Source organism: Sapajus apella, unplaced genomic scaffold, assembly GCF_009761245.1.
Source record: "Sapajus apella isolate SASKATOON/1434 unplaced genomic scaffold, GSC_monkey_1.0 scaffold74, whole genome shotgun sequence".
NCBI lineage: Eukaryota > Metazoa > Chordata > Mammalia > Primates > Cebidae > Sapajus > Sapajus apella.
The window spans coordinates 6496122-6515156 of record NW_022437014.1 but is presented as its reverse complement, the minus strand read 5'-3'; the positions used below and the strand labels follow the sequence as shown (position 1 = coordinate 6515156).

General features: G+C 37.6%; 1 protein-coding gene across 3 annotated transcripts in view; it reads right to left on the bottom strand.

Annotated features, from left to right (window-relative positions):
- Positions 1-19035, bottom strand: part of PELI2 (pellino E3 ubiquitin protein ligase family member 2) — a 180790-nt gene that overhangs the window by 8833 nt on the left and 152922 nt on the right. For all 3 annotated transcript variants that reach the window (XM_032251153.1, XM_032251155.1, XM_032251154.1), the window contains exons 3-5: positions 14144-14245; positions 4728-4925; positions 2942-3130 (exon numbers count right to left, since the gene is read on the bottom strand). In XM_032251153.1, coding sequence (XP_032107044.1) covers positions 2942-3130; positions 4728-4925; positions 14144-14245 — 489 coding nt within the window. The remainder of the gene's footprint in view (positions 1-2941; positions 3131-4727; positions 4926-14143; positions 14246-19035) is intronic.

The window sequence follows — 19035 nt, the reverse complement described above, 5'->3', positions numbered from 1 at the left end:
TCAAACTCCATTTCACCTATTTCTTCAGGGGGTTAAAGGCCTCCAGTGACATTTCTTCCACATGTAATTAATTTTGCTGATTAGAACAAAGTACTGAGGTTCCATCATTTGCTGTAATGATGAAAAACAATGGTGATTTCTTGTTACACATATATTAGTATACTGATTCATATCACATGCTGAGTATGGTATTAAAACATAATCCTCCACGTGCACGAGCTCTACAATGTGACTACTACTGTTTTAACAAGTATTTTAGACTTTCAGCCGGTTACTTTATTTCCATATTTCTGTATTAGACTGCAAATGACAAGTACTGCCAGAGACCATCCCCAAAATCAAATTTACAGATAAACATAATTTATATCAAATGCCACCAGAAACATGTAGAGGACCAATGAGTCATGAATTGAAACAGAAGCTCAAAGAGTCAGTAAGCTTTCTTTGAAGACAGACAAAAACTGTTCTCCAGAGGTTCACCGGAGGAGACTACAGGAAGGATGTATCTGTTCAGTTTCCCATGAGCCTAAGATGAGACAGATGGAAGCCTTTGTAATTGGCCAGGTTAATTGGATGCTATCAAATAGGACAGCACAATTTTATGTAGTTCTAAGTGTCGTTTACAGGGACTAACTTCAAAAATACCCTGTATATTTAATACAACCAATTAATACAAGCCAATTTTGGAGTTCCTTTTGGTAGCACTGTAAAATTCTCCGGCATACATTGCAGTGTGAGCTGGGTTGGCACAGTTACCTAAGGGGGCGAGAAACTCATCCCATGATATGCCCTCCCAGACAAATGCGCTCCCTACGGACACCAGAGTATGCTTTATAGTCACCCAGGGAGGCAAATGCCCAGGTGTAAACCATCCCTGGATCCACAAGACATGGTACCCAGTAGTATTAGATGTCCAGACTCTCCATCGGGGAGACCTGGGTCTGAATCCCACTGGCTGCCACCTTCTAACTCTGTGACACTGGGCAGTCTTTAACTTCAAGCCCCATCTTCCTCATCCATGAAATGGGGACGACTCTACGTCCCTTAGAGAGCTGCTGTGCAGATTAAGTGAGCTGATGCTGGAAACGTTAATGTAGTGCCTGCATCTAGCAACCATTTACTGACTTCTTACTTTTGTTGTTATAATGATGAATAACCAGTTTGGCTAAGTTAGGTTAGTTTGGTATAAAACTATCCAGTGATCAGAAACAAAAGGTTATTTAGAAAAATTGCTGTCACATTTGCTTCTCTGTTTACAATTTCTTGAAAATATTTATACAAAATTCATTGAACTTGCACCGTTTTTCTTAGAAAATGATTCTCATATTTATTTCATCCATATGCATTGTAAGATGGATGCAGAAGCTGTGCCTATAGCTGAAAAATGGTGTAAAATAGAAATAAAAATAACCATTCCCTAAACACAAATATCCAGTAAAGAACAGCCAATCAGGGTAGCAAAACAGCTCCCAGCTTCTTTCTTTCTTCCTATCTATCTATCTAATCTATCTATCTATCTAGTTTTAGTTTTTCTTTACAGCTCCCAACTTCTTTTTCCATCTTAGACATGTTTGGTGATGATCCTTCTCTCTGAAAAGTGCTAGGTCAAATCCTCTATTCCTTATACATTTTGTTCCATGGGATTTTTGAAAAACTCTTTCTTTTCTAGCTTCTAGAAAAAGACATTTTTTTCTCTCTCGTTCTAGCTTCTACCTAACAAATTAAGCAAAAGTACAGGAATGGACAGTTTAGTAAAAATCTTTCGGTGGCTTGTGCCACATGGCTATGGCAAGATCAGAAAAGATCAGTTCTACATTTAAGGTACCATAATTATTCTCCAAGGAAGAATGGGTTCAAAAAACTGCTTTAGGGCATGGGGATAAGTGGTGATATTTATAGGAAAATATTAACATGCCAGGTCAATGCAGTATATAAATTATTTCAAGTAAAAAGTTGTAACTATGATTTTGGTGGACAGTATAGAGAATTCTGCATTAATATATACGAATTCAAGGGGAAAACCAGCTGACTTAAATATTTATTAGTTCCAGAAGGTCTAGTAATTTTTTGTTTTGTTTTGTTTTTTGAGACAGAGTCTCACTCTGACACCAAGCTGGAGTGCAGTGGTGCAATCTTGGCTCACTGCAACCTCTGCCTCTCAGGTTCAAGCGATTCTCCTGCCTCAGCATCGAGTAGCTAGGACTATAGGCATGCACCACAACACTTGGCTAATTTTTTTATTTTTAGTAGAGATGGGGTTTCACCATGTTGGCCATGATGGTCTCAATCTCTTGACCTGTGATCTGCCTGCCTCAGCCTCCCAAAGTGCTGGGATTATAGGCATAAGTCACCGCACCTGGCATAATTCTTTTTTTTTTTTTTTTTTTGAGATGGAGTCTTGCTCTGTTGCCCAGGCTGGAGTGCAGTGGCACGATCTTGGCTCACCACAACCTTCACCTCCGGGTTCAAGCAATTCTCCTGCCTCACCTGCCTCAGCCTCCTGAAAAGCTGGGACTACAGGTGTGCACCAACATGCCCAGCTAATTGTAAATAATTCTTTAATTCATAATTTTTACTAATTGTTTTTGGACTACTCAAACGTTTTCCAAATCAATCAAGTTTTACACTAAAAATAAGTTTATTACCCTTAAAGTGAATTTAAGTAGATTTTTGTGGTGAGGTCTATAATAAAAGATAATGCTCTTAAGGTGGTAAGGAGCAAAAGGCAACTTATTCCCACTATGGGAAAAGTTGGGCCATTGAAGGAAATAAGGCCATTTCCCTCTTGCTTTCAGGTACTTGTGGAATTCTGCTTCTCCTGGGTTATGGTACACAGTGCTTGCACCCGTACAAAGGTTCTGAACCTCAGGGGAGGGAAAATGACAGCCTCTGTGTTAGGCTTGTGTTGTTTGGAACATTTTCCAGAGTGAAGTGCACTCACCAGCTTTCCTCGTTGCTGGGCCGACCTGGTTTCTCGCAAGGTGTACACATCTCCGCAGACGGAGATCTCACGCCAGACCCCGGGCTGGGACTCCTCGGTGAAGCCCCCTCGTGGATGCATCACCAGGACGCCATTCGTAGTGAGCCCATCCATGTGGCCGTCAGGGTTTTTCCACTTTGCTGCCTTTTCCTGGAGAGTACACAGCAGAACACAAAAAGCAGGCTAAGATGACGTTCAAATGGAAAGGATTCTGGAATTTCTTTAATATGTTGCATAGAGGCAGAGGGAAGGAAGGTGATGAATTTGCATCTTCTATTTAAAGCTTATAATCACAAGGATAAAATACGCAATTATTTTGGCAATATAAAAGTGTTGAAACAGATGAATGATTTATCACCGGACACATATGATAGCTCTCAAGAGCTTGCAAAAAAACTGATGGCTGGGCTTCTCCCTCTGAGCTTCTTTTTATACTCCCCACAACCCCATGCGATTCCAGGAATCTGGTGCGCTCTCTCTTTTCAGTTATACTTGTGCCATGCTCTTATCCTGCTACCTAAAAGTGCTTTCTATGTAGTCATTGTCGGGATAGGGAAGAAAGGATGGTCATAAAGAAACACTTTTTATTAAAGGTAGAAAATTCGAAACATGTGAAGCCAACAAGTGGGGGCCATTATGTTTTCCCAACAATCAGTGTTTATCTTCTCAAAGACGATGGCACATGTAGCTTGACATGATGACAGGACACTCTTGGGTGCCTGTGCCATAGCTCTTCCCCTCAGCTTTCTTGGTGACAGAGCTCAGCTACTGTTCACGAGGCTGGGGGAAGGGAAATCCTGATGAAGCCAACATGACACTCGCAGCCCTCTTTCCAATGGCTGGTTTACAGGTGGGCACAGCACATGTCTGGGCTCTGACTGATGACACATATCTTCCGGGAAGCTTCCGTAAAAGGTATCTGTGCTCTAAGAAAAGACAAGGAAGAAACAGTGCTTCTGCCACCCTATTCTCTGGCTGGAAGTTGTCATGTGGCAGGGACATGTGGAAGCGCAGGAGCCAGCTCTCACCCGCAAGAAGACTTCCCATGAAGAGGCTGGTGCACCATGGGAGGCAGAAGGCAAGACAGAGAGAACCGGGGGCCCTAGAAGTCACAGAACCACTGAACCACCGACCCTGGAGCTGGCATTCCTCAGCACTTCTTACGTGGCACAGTACATTTTCATTGTTTTTAGACCATTTTGAGTGGGTTCTCTTTTTCCTACAAAAATATCCTAATTTAAAAGGGAACTATGTTAAACCTGGATATTCACTAAAACTTCTGGGGTTCATTTACAAGGAAACTCTATGAGGGCAGGGATTTAAGTCTGTTTTATTCTCTGTAATCCCATATCTAAAACACCCATTATGGAACATAGAAAACACTCAATAAAACATTTTTGAATGAATGAATCACTAACATGTTCCTCTGACCCCTAATGATCTAAATTTGGCCATTTATTTCTCTCTGAAATAAACCTCTTAATTGCCATAAATGCTTTATGGTCAATATTCTAGGCATACTTTAAAAAAAGACTTACTGTAAATATTACAATATAAAAAATAAACGAATAACAAGTAATGGTTATTAATGTTCAGTTTCTCAAACTGGCCACCTGAAAACTAAAATCTGCAAAACCTCACTAGAGGCAACATAAAAAGCCATTTTTTTTTTTTGCTCCAATTAAATGTTCCATATCATAATCACAAGCGTTTTTCGGGAAATCACGTACTTCTTGACAGTACTTACTCCAAGGAATATATTTTTGGAAGAGTCAAATCCAGCGGCGAATATCCGTGCTGTGTAAGGCTCATTCCTGTCACACACGATCCTGCAGGCGAACCTGGATATGGTGCTCTGTGTGATCTGGGCTTCGTCCGTGTTCTGGCTGCCAGAAATCGTATCTGTGACAACGAAGTCGATAGGGCTTTCTGTTGATCTGCCCACCTAAATGAATCAAATGTGCTCGTGATTCACTTGGAAAATAGCAGGGTGCCGTATTTTACGCACATGGAAAAGCCATTCAGGGTCCCTTTAACATTCACTATCTTTGTTCTGAGCGTCAGAATTTAATGCAAGATTTTCATTTGTGCTCCTTTTCCTATTTAACTAGGGAAGATATTAGGGAAACGAACCATTAGAGATACATATTTTTAATTTTATTGTATTGTGGTTAAGAACACAATATGAGATCTATCCTCTGAAATATTTGAGCACACAACGCAGCCGTTGTTGACCACAGGAACAGTGATGCCCAGCACATCTCCAGAACTTATTCATCTTCCTTAACTCACTTTATGCCACTCATTAGTTCATTAAAGTATTGAGAAAAAGCTCAATTAAGAGGACAACAGATTTTTCACCACTCATCAGATTTTATCTCTTGGATCCAGGAAGCAATGCTATTTTCACAACATTTTTTCCCCTCCATTTCTGGGTTTAAAAAGGAAGATTTTAAATAAACAAGGAACTCTTGCCTCCCACTTTCTTGCCCAGCTCCACAGAATGGTTTTCCTGGTTAGGTAAATCCAACATGATTCACAGCACTGAGGAGGAACAGCCCTAATCCAGACACAGAGATAAATGTCCATTAACACTGCTCAGCATGAATGAGGCGGCTATCAAGCCAGCCCAAAGTCTGGGACGCGGTCAAAGGAAAGATTTCAAAAGCTTAGTATTTCAACTTTGGATTTTTAAAAAACTCTCCTGGGGAAGTCTAAACAATTGTCAATAATATTATATTGGCTAATCTTTCTTTGTAAAGGTTTACATGCTGCCAGAAAGAATGTATTTCATTAGAAAGATGGGACAAAGTTCTAACAAAGCATACAACAAAGGTTTAACAAAGCTTGTCCTATTCAGTAAATTCAAATAAGACAGGTATTACTGTCTCCTGTGAACTAGGAGAACTACTTGTTTACAAATACGGAAGTCCTCAAGATGGAATATTTAAAAATTTATGTAATGTTGGTTTATAAATCTCTAACTGGAAAACAGTGCTAAGTGTTTTTAAAGGGACTTCTTAGGTTAAAAATCACTTATAGGTAAATGAATACTTTCTCCCTAAATACGATATTAATGTTATCTTCCAACAATTCTAACTGTGACTCTGAAGCTGTCAACGGGAGGAATGCAGAGCCCTGAGATGTATGCATATAAAGCTCTCAAAAGTCATTTCCAAGGTATTTTTATTCTGGTCTCAAAGTTCTATCTACAAACTAGGCAATGTAATACATTTTCATCTAAATGAATAAAGTGGAAAAAAATCTTATATCACTTAGCTCAGCTTGCTTCTTGGAACAATAAATTTCTTTTGTAAATCTCATATATACATTCTCATGTACAGACTCTCTCTCTAAAACCAACGGACAACAGACATCTATTTTCTCTTGTTTTTTATAACCCTTAATTTCTTGTCCTAATGAAATGTGCCTGGAATGAACTAAACTGCTGGTTTCTCTGAAACTTAACAACTTGAACGGATGCATATTGCCTAGATATATACATTTCAGGTTTAGAAAACACATAAGTTGTTAAAAAATGCAATGTAAAATCTAAATTAGACATATTATAAAATCATCTCATATAATTCATCCTTCTGAAGTTGCAAAATCTCCTCTCTACTAGATTCGTTTAAAAACCGGGTAACTTGGAAACTCTACCGATTCAGACTGCTTTAATTTTGTTAAACATTTTTAAAAAAGATAATTAGAAAAGTAATGAGACTTATTGCAAACTGTTTAACAAATACAGAAAAGTATAAAGGTAAAAACAAAGCCTACTTCAAACTTAGGAGCAAACCCATTCCCAGCTTCTATTCCAATGAAGTTTAGGAGTAAACTGTGATAAATTCTAAAATTCCCCAGTCATCTCACTCAACCTGGAGCCTCACAGCAACAATCATCGTCTCAAGATTTGTCCATCTTGATGGAAGAGGGCAATGACTTTTCAAACTCCTTCTTATAAGTTCAAAGCCAAAACCACTCTGCTAGTTTGAATGCTTCATAACTGTTCCTTCTTGTGTAGAGAATTACTCTTTCCTAGAAGGGCCACATTCTGATTTCAGCCAAATGGATTAAATTAATGTCTTAATAAAATAATTGAAATTGACTGTAAAACAGGAAATTTTACTCCAACGGGAACACACTGCTAGGATCAATGATTTTAAATCATGACACTTACCTTGACTGGACGTATGATTTGTTTACCTATCAGTTTGCTTCCACTTAAATCTAACCTTTAGAGTGCTGGTAAAATTTCATACTCTATGACACAAGCCTCATGTTGCTTTTTCCAGGAAAAAAAAAATACTAAGTCACTTTCCTGCTGAAAAATCACTCAATCTGGAAAACTTGCAGCCTGCCCTTTCTTTTGACTACTGGATCAACTCTGTATCATTTTAAAGGCAGTCATGCACACAAGCCAGGATGCTTCTGAATTTCACTTGATATTCACATAGCATGCAAGCCAGGATGCTTCTGAATTTCCTCTGATATTCACAGAGTGGTGATAGTCATATAACTAGCTACAATAAGAACTTTGCTCCATTCAGTATGTTGAATTTTATATATATAAGAAAAGTGTCGGTCTGCCTGGATGTCAGGTGAAGCCAGGACAGATAAGATGGTATCAAAGCATCTAGAAGGGCTTCCCCTTTTTCTCACCTCCCCCAACCAATTCCTACCCATTTCCCTGCATCTGCATCTATAACTTTATTTTCTGACTCCTCTCTTGGGATAAGGATGAAATATTGTTGTTCCTATCTAACAGCAACCTTTCCATTGATACTTGGTATTCCAATATTCTCCCTTTCCCAAGGATTTTGCTCCTCTTTTCTGAGTCACCAATATCTCCTTTTATACTGGATCATGTCATCAGCTCTCACACACATTCTAGAGCTTCTCAAACTCAGTGGTTAAAAGGCCAGTACTGTTGTTGTTTTAAATTTTAACCCATCACCAATGCCTTTTAAACATACAATAAAAATGAATGTTTGAGAGATAATCATGAACTTGTATGTTTCCGCAATGCCAAACTGTTATAAAGGTTTCCTCTCCACTTGTGTGCTCATCTCATTCTGTCTTTTAACAAACACTTTACTGCCTGGCAGAGGGAGTGCAGGTCGTGTAGCCCTGCTCTGGACTAGTCTCCCACCATTAAAAATGTGTTCCTTCGCCTGCAAGCAACCCCGAACCTCCAGGCCTGTTTCTCTGATTCACTTAACAGCAAGACTTCTTGGAAAACCTGTCATTAGTTATTTCCTCCATTTCCTCACCTATCTCTTTAACTTCCTTCTTTCTCAACCCACTCCAACTAAGCTTCCTACCCCACAACTCTACTGAAAACACTCATGCTAAGATTCCAACAACCAATATATTGCTAAATCCAGGGCTTATGCTGACCCAGCATATCCTGGTCCATTTCTACCTGGTATTACAACAGTGAAACACTTTCAGGCTAGTTGGTAAATAGTCCCCTTCCCTTTTCTTTCTGTTCTCTTCCCAGATGGTATCACCAAATCCCACTTATCAGCTGAAAAAAGTCTTGATCTCTCCTCTGAGCTTCAGACCAACACAACCAATCTCCACTTGTATGTTTGATAAGTATCTCTAATGTAGTATGTGCCAAACAGAACCTGGATCCCCCTTCACCTTGGGGCTTCCCTATATCAACGACTAACTAACATTCAATTTGATCAAGCTAAAAATCAAAACCCAAGAATTATCCAATTCTTCACTTTCCTGCAAGCCCACATTAGCCCTGTGTAAACACTGTCATATGTACCTCCAAACACATGCTCAATCCTTCCACTTTTCCCACCTTGGGTCTGGTTACACCTCTCACTTAAGTTCGATCACCTTAGCCTCCAAACTGCTCTCCCTGTTTCCATACTTGCCACCTAGCTTCTCTTCCATACAGTAGTTTGAGAAATGGTACAAAAACATGAATCAGATTATGCCTCTTCCCCTCTTAAAATCCTCCAACAGCTTCCCAAAACTCCTAGAATAAATCCCAAACTCTAGCTGGCCTGAACGTCCTACCTCTCAGCCTCTACCTACCCTTCCAAGTCCATCTCAGTTCACTTCCATCCTCCTCCACTGTGATCCTGACTTGTAGCCTTTGCATTCACTGTTTCCTCTACCTGGAGGGCTCGCTTATTTGGGGTCTGCCTGCCTCCTCCAGATGTAGGTTCCTTGAGAGGGAGCCGTTGTTATCTCTCGCCAGTCACCAAAGGAGTTTCTAACACAGTAGATGGTCAAGAGATGAAAATGATGATTGGAAGATTATGACAGGGGAGCCTGAATCCTATGAGATACACACACACCTGCACACGCATGCTCATGCACAAGATTTGTAGAAATACTAGAAAAATGTAGATATTCTTTAACATTTTCCTCTTAATAGATACTAATTAAATGTTATCATCTAAAACTACAGTAAATCAACTAAATTAAAAAACAACCCCCCTATCGCTTCTCAGCCTTTTGGCTGAGATCAAGTGTAAAAACAACCCCCCACCAAAACCCAGAAATGTGAGGCCTTGTAGCACCAGGTTCGAAGCCTGTGAGACGGTAAAATCTGAGAGAAAGGAACCCTGCACACTATCTGCAGGACCCACCCAGGCTCCTGGCCCCTATGGGTAGAAGGCACTTGGCACGGCGCTTCTCTAGGGACACTGATAGACAATGCAGCACTTCCTTAATTTCTTCCATGAACTATTGTCTCCTTTATGTTCCACTTTGTTAGACTTTTCCTTCTTTTCTTATTTACCCATTCCAGAAAATAATGACAAAGACCTTACTCTGATTATTTTAACTCAGACTTTCTCGTACCTTAAATCCAGATCTAGCTTTGATTTTTCTCTTCATGCAGTAAGATTTCTGAGTTTGGAGTCTACAACTGACTCCACAGTGGGAAATGCAGCACAAAGCCCTTGGTTCATTCTGATGTTCTGCCTTTAAATACTCAACCCTAGAAATCATTTTAATGAGAATGACTAAAACAAACAAACTCTACACTGAGGTCCATACTTGAGAAATGTGAGTGCTGTAGTGCTTTTTACTTGGTGATTTTTGTCAGTAGTGGGTTTTAGAAATATAAACTTGTTAAAAGGAGGAAAAAATTAAAACAAGTCTGTCTTTCCAAGGTCTTAACAGATTTGCTTAGTTCTCTGCTTAAAATGATCTGCCAATGATCTTCTAAAAGGTCCCGCTAGTCTGTAAACGTAATATGTTAGGTTTCCTTAAGAAACGTGAATTCTTGCTTGGCTTACCACGCTTTATTTAAAGAGGCTGAGCTGGTACTATTCAGAGAATGAAGAGCTCAGTGGCCTAAATCTTAGTTCTTCGCCTAATGCCTCCTCTAGCCTTAGTTTACATTACTTTTCCTATCAAAGTTCCAGATTTCTCAGCTATGAAATTAAGAGGTTGGTACAAATCAGTATTCTCAGAATGTGGTTCATGAACCCCAGAGGGTCCCTGAGACCCTGCCATTGGGTCTAGGTCCAAGAGGCCAAAATTGCTTTCATAATACAAAGATGTTAACTACCTTTTCCACTGCACTGTTCTCTACATTGATGGTGCTAGAACAATGGTGGGTAAAGCTGCTGGTGCTTTAGCATGATTCAAAGCAGTGGCACCAAACTGTAATAATAGTCATTGTATTTTTCATTGCTGTGAATTTGCAGTTTAAAAATTATGAATTTTATTAAATCTTGAGTCTTTTGATATTCTGTATGACAAAGTAGGAAGTATGCATAAAATACATACAAGTTACCAACAGGAAGCTGAAAAAGTTCAACTAAATCTTGAATGCATTCTGCAGAGCTGAGTGGGAGAAGGTGGGCATGTGAGTAGAATGTGACTGGCCAACAGTGCAGAATGCACCATGTGAGACATGTGTCACTAAAGAATACTCTATGAAACTTTGAAAAATTTCTAAGAAACAAGATTCTTTTTAAAGAAATTTAATGTTTCACACTTTGAAAGTATTTCATTTATCTCTAACAGTACCACCACAGTAAGTTTTTTAAGTGGTAAAAAAAGTATCATTGACAATTGTGAAATAGGCTTGATTAACATTTTTAGTATTAAGAATTCTCTCTGTAAAAAAAAAATCTTTAAAATCTTTACTACTACAAGTAGTAAAAAAAAAACTTATAAATTGAAAATAAATAATTTTAATGCGTTATTAAAAAGATATAATAAAATGCCATAAAAACATCAACAGGAAAGAATATGCATATACTTATGCAGGGAGATATTTTCTTTAACACAGTAAGAAGAAAAGATATTCAGATCATGCAATCAAACGGCATGGAGAGTAAAACCACAGTCAGTATTTTGCCCAAATATGATAAATCTTACTTTTGAGTTCAAACTGGCACTTTAATAACTATGTTTACATCTATGACTATGTTTTAATCTAAGATTATTTAATTTTTAAAATATCTATGACATTCACACAGTTCCAAAAATCAAAAAGTGTAAAATATCTCCCTGTATACCACCTGCTCAGTCTCCTTCCACACAAAGGCAACTGCTACATTAATGTCTTGTTACTCATTTTGGAGATTATTTTTTAATGCATATAAGCATTATTTAAACCATTTTACAATATTAAATTAACATTTAATAATTTAATATTATTGAATAACATTTAATTTAGTAATGTTTTAAATTAGTTTTAATTGAATATATTACCAATATGACCCAATATATTTAATAATATTAATATGTAACTCATTTAATATGTATGGAGCTCTTTCTGTGGCTAGACACAGAGCTTTTCTTTGTTCTGCTTATACCATTGGAGGGCTTCACTGTATAACTGTACCTAAATTTACTAAACTGGTCCACTACTGAGAAACATTTAGGCTGTTTCCAATCTTTTCCTATTAAGCAATGCTTAGAGCAATAACTCTGTACAAATGGCATTTTGCATGCAGGTAAGGATATCTCTGGGGTAAGTCTCTAGAAAGAAGAGCTTTACAAAGAGAAGAGCTGAGTCAAACTGTGTAAACATTTTGTATTTTTCATAGGTATTTTCAAATTGCTACCCCATAATGCATACCAATTTCTAGAATATAGGACAGTGTCTGGTTTTCCCACAACTTTGACAAAACCTTTTGGATTTCTGCCAATTTGACAAGTGAAAAGTGGTATCTCTATGTGGTTTTGATTCACATTTTTCTTTTTGTAAGTGAGGTTGAGCATATTTTCTTATTTTTAAGAGCTACTGTTTTTCCTTTTTTGGTGAACTGTCTGTCAAATCCTTTGCTTATTTGTCTATCTGATTGTAGGTCTTTTAAAAGAGATGTCCAGGAGTACCTTATATATATATTTGTGACATTAACCTTTTGTGATACAAATTATAAATATTTCCCGCATTTATAATTTGCCTTTGGCTTTTCTTACCAGTCTGAGGTGTTAAAGTTCAGGACTACTACAAATACACTTAAAAAACATATAAAATTTTCTTTCTTTCTCAATCAAAAGTGCTGATGTAGGTAGCCCAGATTAGGCCTACACTTCACGACGTTATAGAAAACGGAAAAAAGCTGGGGCGTTTCCTTCTAGTCCTATCTCTCTTCCGTACCTATGTTTATGTGTGTGCATATGAAAATAAAGCATGAAGTGGACATATGCTTTTTTTCACTTATTTTATTGTATTTCCCACTTAATGATCATGTAATGGCTGCATGGCATTTTGCATTTAAATGCACCATACTGTAATCATTCTCCTGGAAGTGTGGGTTTATTTCTAGTTTTTTACTAGTATACAAAACATAGAATGAACAACTTTTTGGTTAAATCTTTGTTCATATTCTTTAATTATTTATGTATAAAAATTACTAAAGTTAAAATTACTGGGTCAATTGGTCTGAGTGCTGAAATTCAGGGTAGTACTGCAATGCTGTCCTGTAGAAATGCTGTGCCAATTCACAGTCCCACCAGGGGGACCAATTCCGTACAATGCTTTACAGTGCTGTATTATTTAATATTTTCCAATAATAGGTAATAAAGAGCATTTTATTATTAATTCATTTGGTACTGTGAACATTATTTTAATATATTTATTGGCCATTTAGAGTTCTTCTTCTTAGAATTATATGTTTTGTTCTTTGTCCATTTTTGAAAGCATGGGAAAAGGGATTACTATAATAGACGTATCAATCCTTTGTCTACTTGATTTGTTGCCCTAAATGTCTCTATCTAGTTTGTTTGACTTTTAATTTTGGGTCATTTAAAAAGAAGTGAAGACGTACAAAGTAAAATCTATCTCTTTATTTACTACTGATCCTTCCCTATTCCAAGAATATGAACTCTAAATTTTGTTCTAGAAATTCTTTGTTCCTTCAGTTTTACATTTAAATGTTTATTATTTATGTAATAATTTAATTCTCCATATGGAAATGCAAAGCCTCATCAATTTCAACTCATGTTTGCTTTTTTTCTGTTATTAGCCTAAATTTTAATTGTGTGTGGTTTTAAAGTACTACATCTTGAATATATTCATTAATTCTCTTATTTTAAAATTCATTAACAGATGAATGTTTTTCTTTATTATTTTCCTCCTTCTGCTTTCTTTTGAGGTACTTCTGGACTTTCTATTATATACCACTAAAACTATGCCCAAACCCATCCTGTACTTTCTTAATTGCTGTCCTTTGTCAAAAAATAACTTTTCAGATACATGTTAGGTCTTTGATTTTCTTTCTTTCTCTCTTCTTATAATGAATGCATTTAAGGCAATTTTTCCGAGTAAGATGTTGGCCTCATCTCGTCAGTTTTGATACATAATATTCCCACAGTTATTTCTGAAAAGACCTATAAATGTAGTTTTGATGTCCCTTTAATTCAAGCGTCATTTAGAAAGTATTCTGAAAATGTTGGCTTTTAAAAGTGGTCGGCTTTTTAAAATTTTATTCTTGCTATTAATGTCTATTTTTATTGCACTGAGGTCTGTGAATGTAGCCTTTATAATTTCCTTTTACAGTTAAAGAATTTTTTTTCTTAATCTTTCAGAAACCAAACAGGAATAATTTTTATATTATCTTCAATTCTTTCCTCCTAGACACTGGGCTGGAAGATCTGATTACATACCAAAAATATAGAATTGAAGGAATATGCGCTAAAATTTCCATTAAAAAATATAAATATTACCTGAAACATATCCGTATCTTTATCGTGTGTGTACTCCACCACCACAGTCTGATTCCTTGACAAAGTATAGGATATGCTGTGTTGACCTTTGCAGCTGATAGCCTATTAATAAAATTTTAAAAAAATCAATTAAAATTACATTTCAACAACTTATGGGTTCTATTTGTAGTTATGAGCCATCACTCTACCAGCAAAGCCCAGCACAAGCCAGCACTTTCCAAACAGTCACGGTTTTTCCCTATGCTCTATTCCTTGAATCGCAGATAAGCCAAGAGGCACAATTCTGGTTTTTATCAAATATTCTGTCTTAAAGTGAACAATATTTTACTTAAATCAAAGTTTATTTACTAGTTTGCAAGGCTTGATTCAATCACAGTCTTAGAAAAACACATACTTTCTCCATATTACCTAAACTCTGTAATAGAATTTTTAGACTAATATAGCAATTTATTTCAAACTTTTAAGATTTCACACAACAGATAAGTCACATATTATTATTTTTCCTAGGTGACAGAGTTAGCATGGTAAAAGAATCACTTTAAAAAACAATCAGTGTTCTAGTTAAGATTCCAGTATAATAATATACCATCCTAGCCAATGACAACCACATTTGTATTCTGTTCTACATCTCACTTGTATAAGCAACTGGTTATGTCAGATACAGGTATTGATCGACTTACGACCTATGCAACTTACGACCATTCGACTTTACGACCACAATCGCTAGCCACAACTGCTCCGCGTCTGGCAGCGCAAACGTTGCCCAGCTGGGAGTACGACAGTGCGGACCAGCTTCCGGCAGCACTACCATCTCCGCATGCATATAGCCTACTCAACTTATGACCAAATCGTGTTACCACCGGTCTGCCGGAACCAATCGTGGTAGTAAGTCGAGCACTAGCTGTACTTACTTTATTAATAAGATAGCCAGTAATTTTATATTTTTCCATTTTTAGACTAGGGAAAGCTAATATTCTTTTCCAAATAACCTAGGAATAATATGATATCATTCTTATTTTGTCCATAGTGATATGTTTGAACAAATTCTCAGTATGGTCACATACTTTTAATATTTCGAAATTAACAAAGAAATTGATTTAAAGTGGACTCTAAATTATTTCAATTACATTATATTCATTGTACTTTTTCAATCTTTTACATTAAGTAAAATTTTAATTAGCTCTTCTATTGCACATTTATTGAATGGTGACACTCTATGAAGACCATAGAGTGGACTTCACTTAGAAGTAACTGGACATGCATAGCATGTTAATGAAAATGTACTCAACATTTATATTCGACTAATATAACTGCTTACAGCAATAAAGAGTAAAACATTCCAAATCAACTTTGAAGTTAGCCTGGTTAATCTCATGATTATTTAATAATCTGCCCTGAGGAATTTCATGATTGAGTTGATGTTTTATTTTACATGCTTCATTAAGATAATACTTCTTTAACATGCTCAGGAATCTAAAAAATACTTCTTAAAGTACTCAACACTACTAACAGACATTGTCTTAAATTTTCATTAGTCTGAATCAGATAAATTCACCGATAGTGACTTTTTTTAAAAGCCAAATTTATAAAGATACTATTTTCAATTTAAGTAGATGTAATTTGTATGTTAATTAACTTGATTGTGGCAATCATTTCACAATGTGTATGTACAGCAAATCATCACGTTGCACACCCTGAATATATACAAGTTTTCTTTGTCAATTATACCTCAATAAAAATAAAAGTTTGTAAAAAGTAGATGTTTATCTTTATAGTCTGAAAAAAACCTATTTTAAGAAAAATAGTTTACTAAATTTATAAAACTAATAGGAGTTGATTATAAAAATAATTTTAGGGTTTTCTAAAAAGTATCTATTGCATTTTAAATGGATTCAATTTACAAATATATCAACTCCAACACTACTTTCTTAGCATATACATATTACATAAAATGTCTATAGTATACAAATGACCTACAAAACAAGGAGTTAACAAGTACAGTAATGGGAAATAATTTTAAAGGTTATACATGTTTGTACAATGGCACCTTCTTAAGTATGGTGTTTCTCAAACTTCCACTCCATTTTCCTGAATTGGAATGGTTACCTGAACCTGGAGATGTCTGGGGAACAGCCCTTAAATGAAGTTTCTCATGCTTAAAACAGCTTACCTTAAATTATAAATTTTGTTTTTTATCCCCTAACATATTTGCTAGTTTGAACCTTGAAGCATTTCTCCCAAATCTGCTGGGAAGTCATCGTCTCGTGAAGACTCGCTCTGCTCACCTAAGGCCCAGCATAGCGTGAACAGGGTGCCCTGGAGTAGTGGTCCCCAACCTTTTTTGTACCAGAGACTGGTTTAGCGGAAGACAATTTTTCCATGGACTGGATGGGGGGATGGTTTGGGGATGATTCAAGCACATTACATTTATTGTGTACTTTATTTCTATTATTATTACACTGTAATATATAATTAAATAATTATACAACTCACCATAATGCAGACTCAGTGGAGCCCTGCGCTTGTCTTCCTGCAACTAGGTGGTCCCCTGTGGGGGTGATGGGAGACACTGACAGATCATCAGGCATTAGATTTTCTTAAGGAGTGCACAACCTAGATCCCACACATGCGCAGTTCACAATAGGGTTCATGCTCTTATGAGACTCTAATGCCACTGCTGATCTGACAGGAGGTGGAGCTCAGGCCATAATGTTATAATGTAAGTGATGGGGAGCAGCTATAAATACAGATGAGGCTTCCCTTGCACACCTGCCGCTCACCTCATGCTGTGCAGCCCAGTTCCTAACAGGCCACAGACCACTACTGGTCCCTGGCCCAGGGGCTGGGGTTTGGAGACATCTTCCTCACCACTTTAGAAAACTCCAGGAACAGCCATTTTATAGGACCCAAGTTGTTACTGGACACAAATTCTTGTAAGGTGTTTCATTATAAAAACATTCTTGTGACCCAAACTATAAGACTATGTAACACATGAAAAAGGGTATTTATAGCAAAAGCATCACTTTACTTGGGAGTCTTGACCAAGGCACCAAAATGGAAAGAAAATACTGACGAAGGATGCCTTGAAAGTTGATCCCATTTAAAAAAAAAATTATGATTTCAAACTTCTGCCATGTTTTTATGCTGCTTTAGGCAAATGGCCAGGGTTAGGAAAGGGGAATGCTCTTGGGTCAGGAAAATGCTTTATCTGTGTCTTTTAGATTAAAAAACTTCAGCCAAGCGCTGTGGTTTGGAGGCCTTGGGATTTGGGGAAGATAGGAAAGTGGGAAAAGAGACTGTAGGGAGAAACAAATCCCATGAAGGTGGGGAGTGGCTCTGGGGCAGCATGTGATGTACACCCTACAGCATGGGTGGCTAAGGAACTTTGGAATTAGTGTGACAGTCACCTCGAAGTCACTTCCAGTTCTGGCAAGGATTTCCCTCTGGTAATGCTAAGCCAGGAAGAGGGGCCCTGCCTCTACAAGAGCCCTGGGTACTGGTACCCCAGGGTCCAACAGGCTGCATCTACGGGAAGCAGAAATGTGGGCTGAGCTGGCCTGAAAACACGAGACTGAAGCCAGGACTGAGATTTGGAGCGAAACGTGGCAGTAAAAACCAGGGTGCCTAAGGGCACCACCAGGATCATCTTCAGTAAATGGGGAAATGTGGACTTCCTTCCATTACATGAACTAGGGCTCACATGACCTTGTTTCCATCCATTAAAGTCGAGAATAGAGTCAGCTTTAGGTGGCTGGGGGAAGTTAAAGAAGAGTTTAAGCCTGAGATCAATTTTCACTTTCTTTCTTGGGTCATGTCTTACAGAAAAGTCTGCAAGTACACACGGCATTGAACTTTTTGTTAGAAGTATCAATTGTTCAATTTTTTTTTTTTTTTGAGACACAGTCTCATTCCGTCACCAGGGTGGAGTGCAGTGGCGTGATCTCAGCTCACTGCAACCTCCGACTCCCAGGTTCAAGTGATTCTCCTGCCTCAGCCTCCCGAGTAGCTGGGGCTACAGGCGTGCACCACTACACCCAGCTAATTTTTGTATTTTTTTTTTTTTTTTTTAGTAGAGATGTCGTTTCACCATGTTGGCCAGGAGGGTCTCAATCTCTTGACCTGGTGATCCACCCGCCTCGGCCTACCAAAGTCCTGGGGTTACAGGAGTGAACCACTGCACCCGGCCCAATTGTTCAATATTTTTTAACATTTAAAATATGACTTTCAGAAATACAGCTTCCAGGATATTATAGATTCACTGACTTGAGCCAATCATTTCCAGTATTTTGGAAATAAAAGTTTCCCCAAGGCACCAAGTTGTTTTAGAATCTATTTCCAAAATATCAGAAAATAGAGTAGATAGGGCCTTTTCCTGGCATTCACTACAACTTAATTCAAACACAATTACTGTAAAATAATGCTGTGATCTTACTACATCAACACAAATTTAGAAAGCTCTTTAACATTGTAAAGAAAACCAGCCCAAGCAGCTTGTTGTGTAGACGAGGGGTCCCAGGCCACAGAGCAGGAGGTGAGTGGTGGGCAGGCAAAGGAAGCTTCATCTGTATTTACAACTGCTCCCCATCCCCATCGCTCACATTACCACCTGAGCTCCTCCTGTCAGATCAGCGGTAGCATTAGGTTCTCATAGGAGCATGAATCCCATTGCGAACTGCACACGTGAGGAATCTACACTGTGCACTCCTTATGACAATCTAATGCCTGATGATCTGTCACTGTCTCCCATCATTCGCAGACGGGACCATCTAGTTACAGGAAAACAAGCTCAAGGCTCCACTGATTCTACATTATGGCGAGTTGTATAATTATTAAATATATACTACAATGTAATAATAATGGAAATAAAATATGCAATAAATGTAATGTGGTTG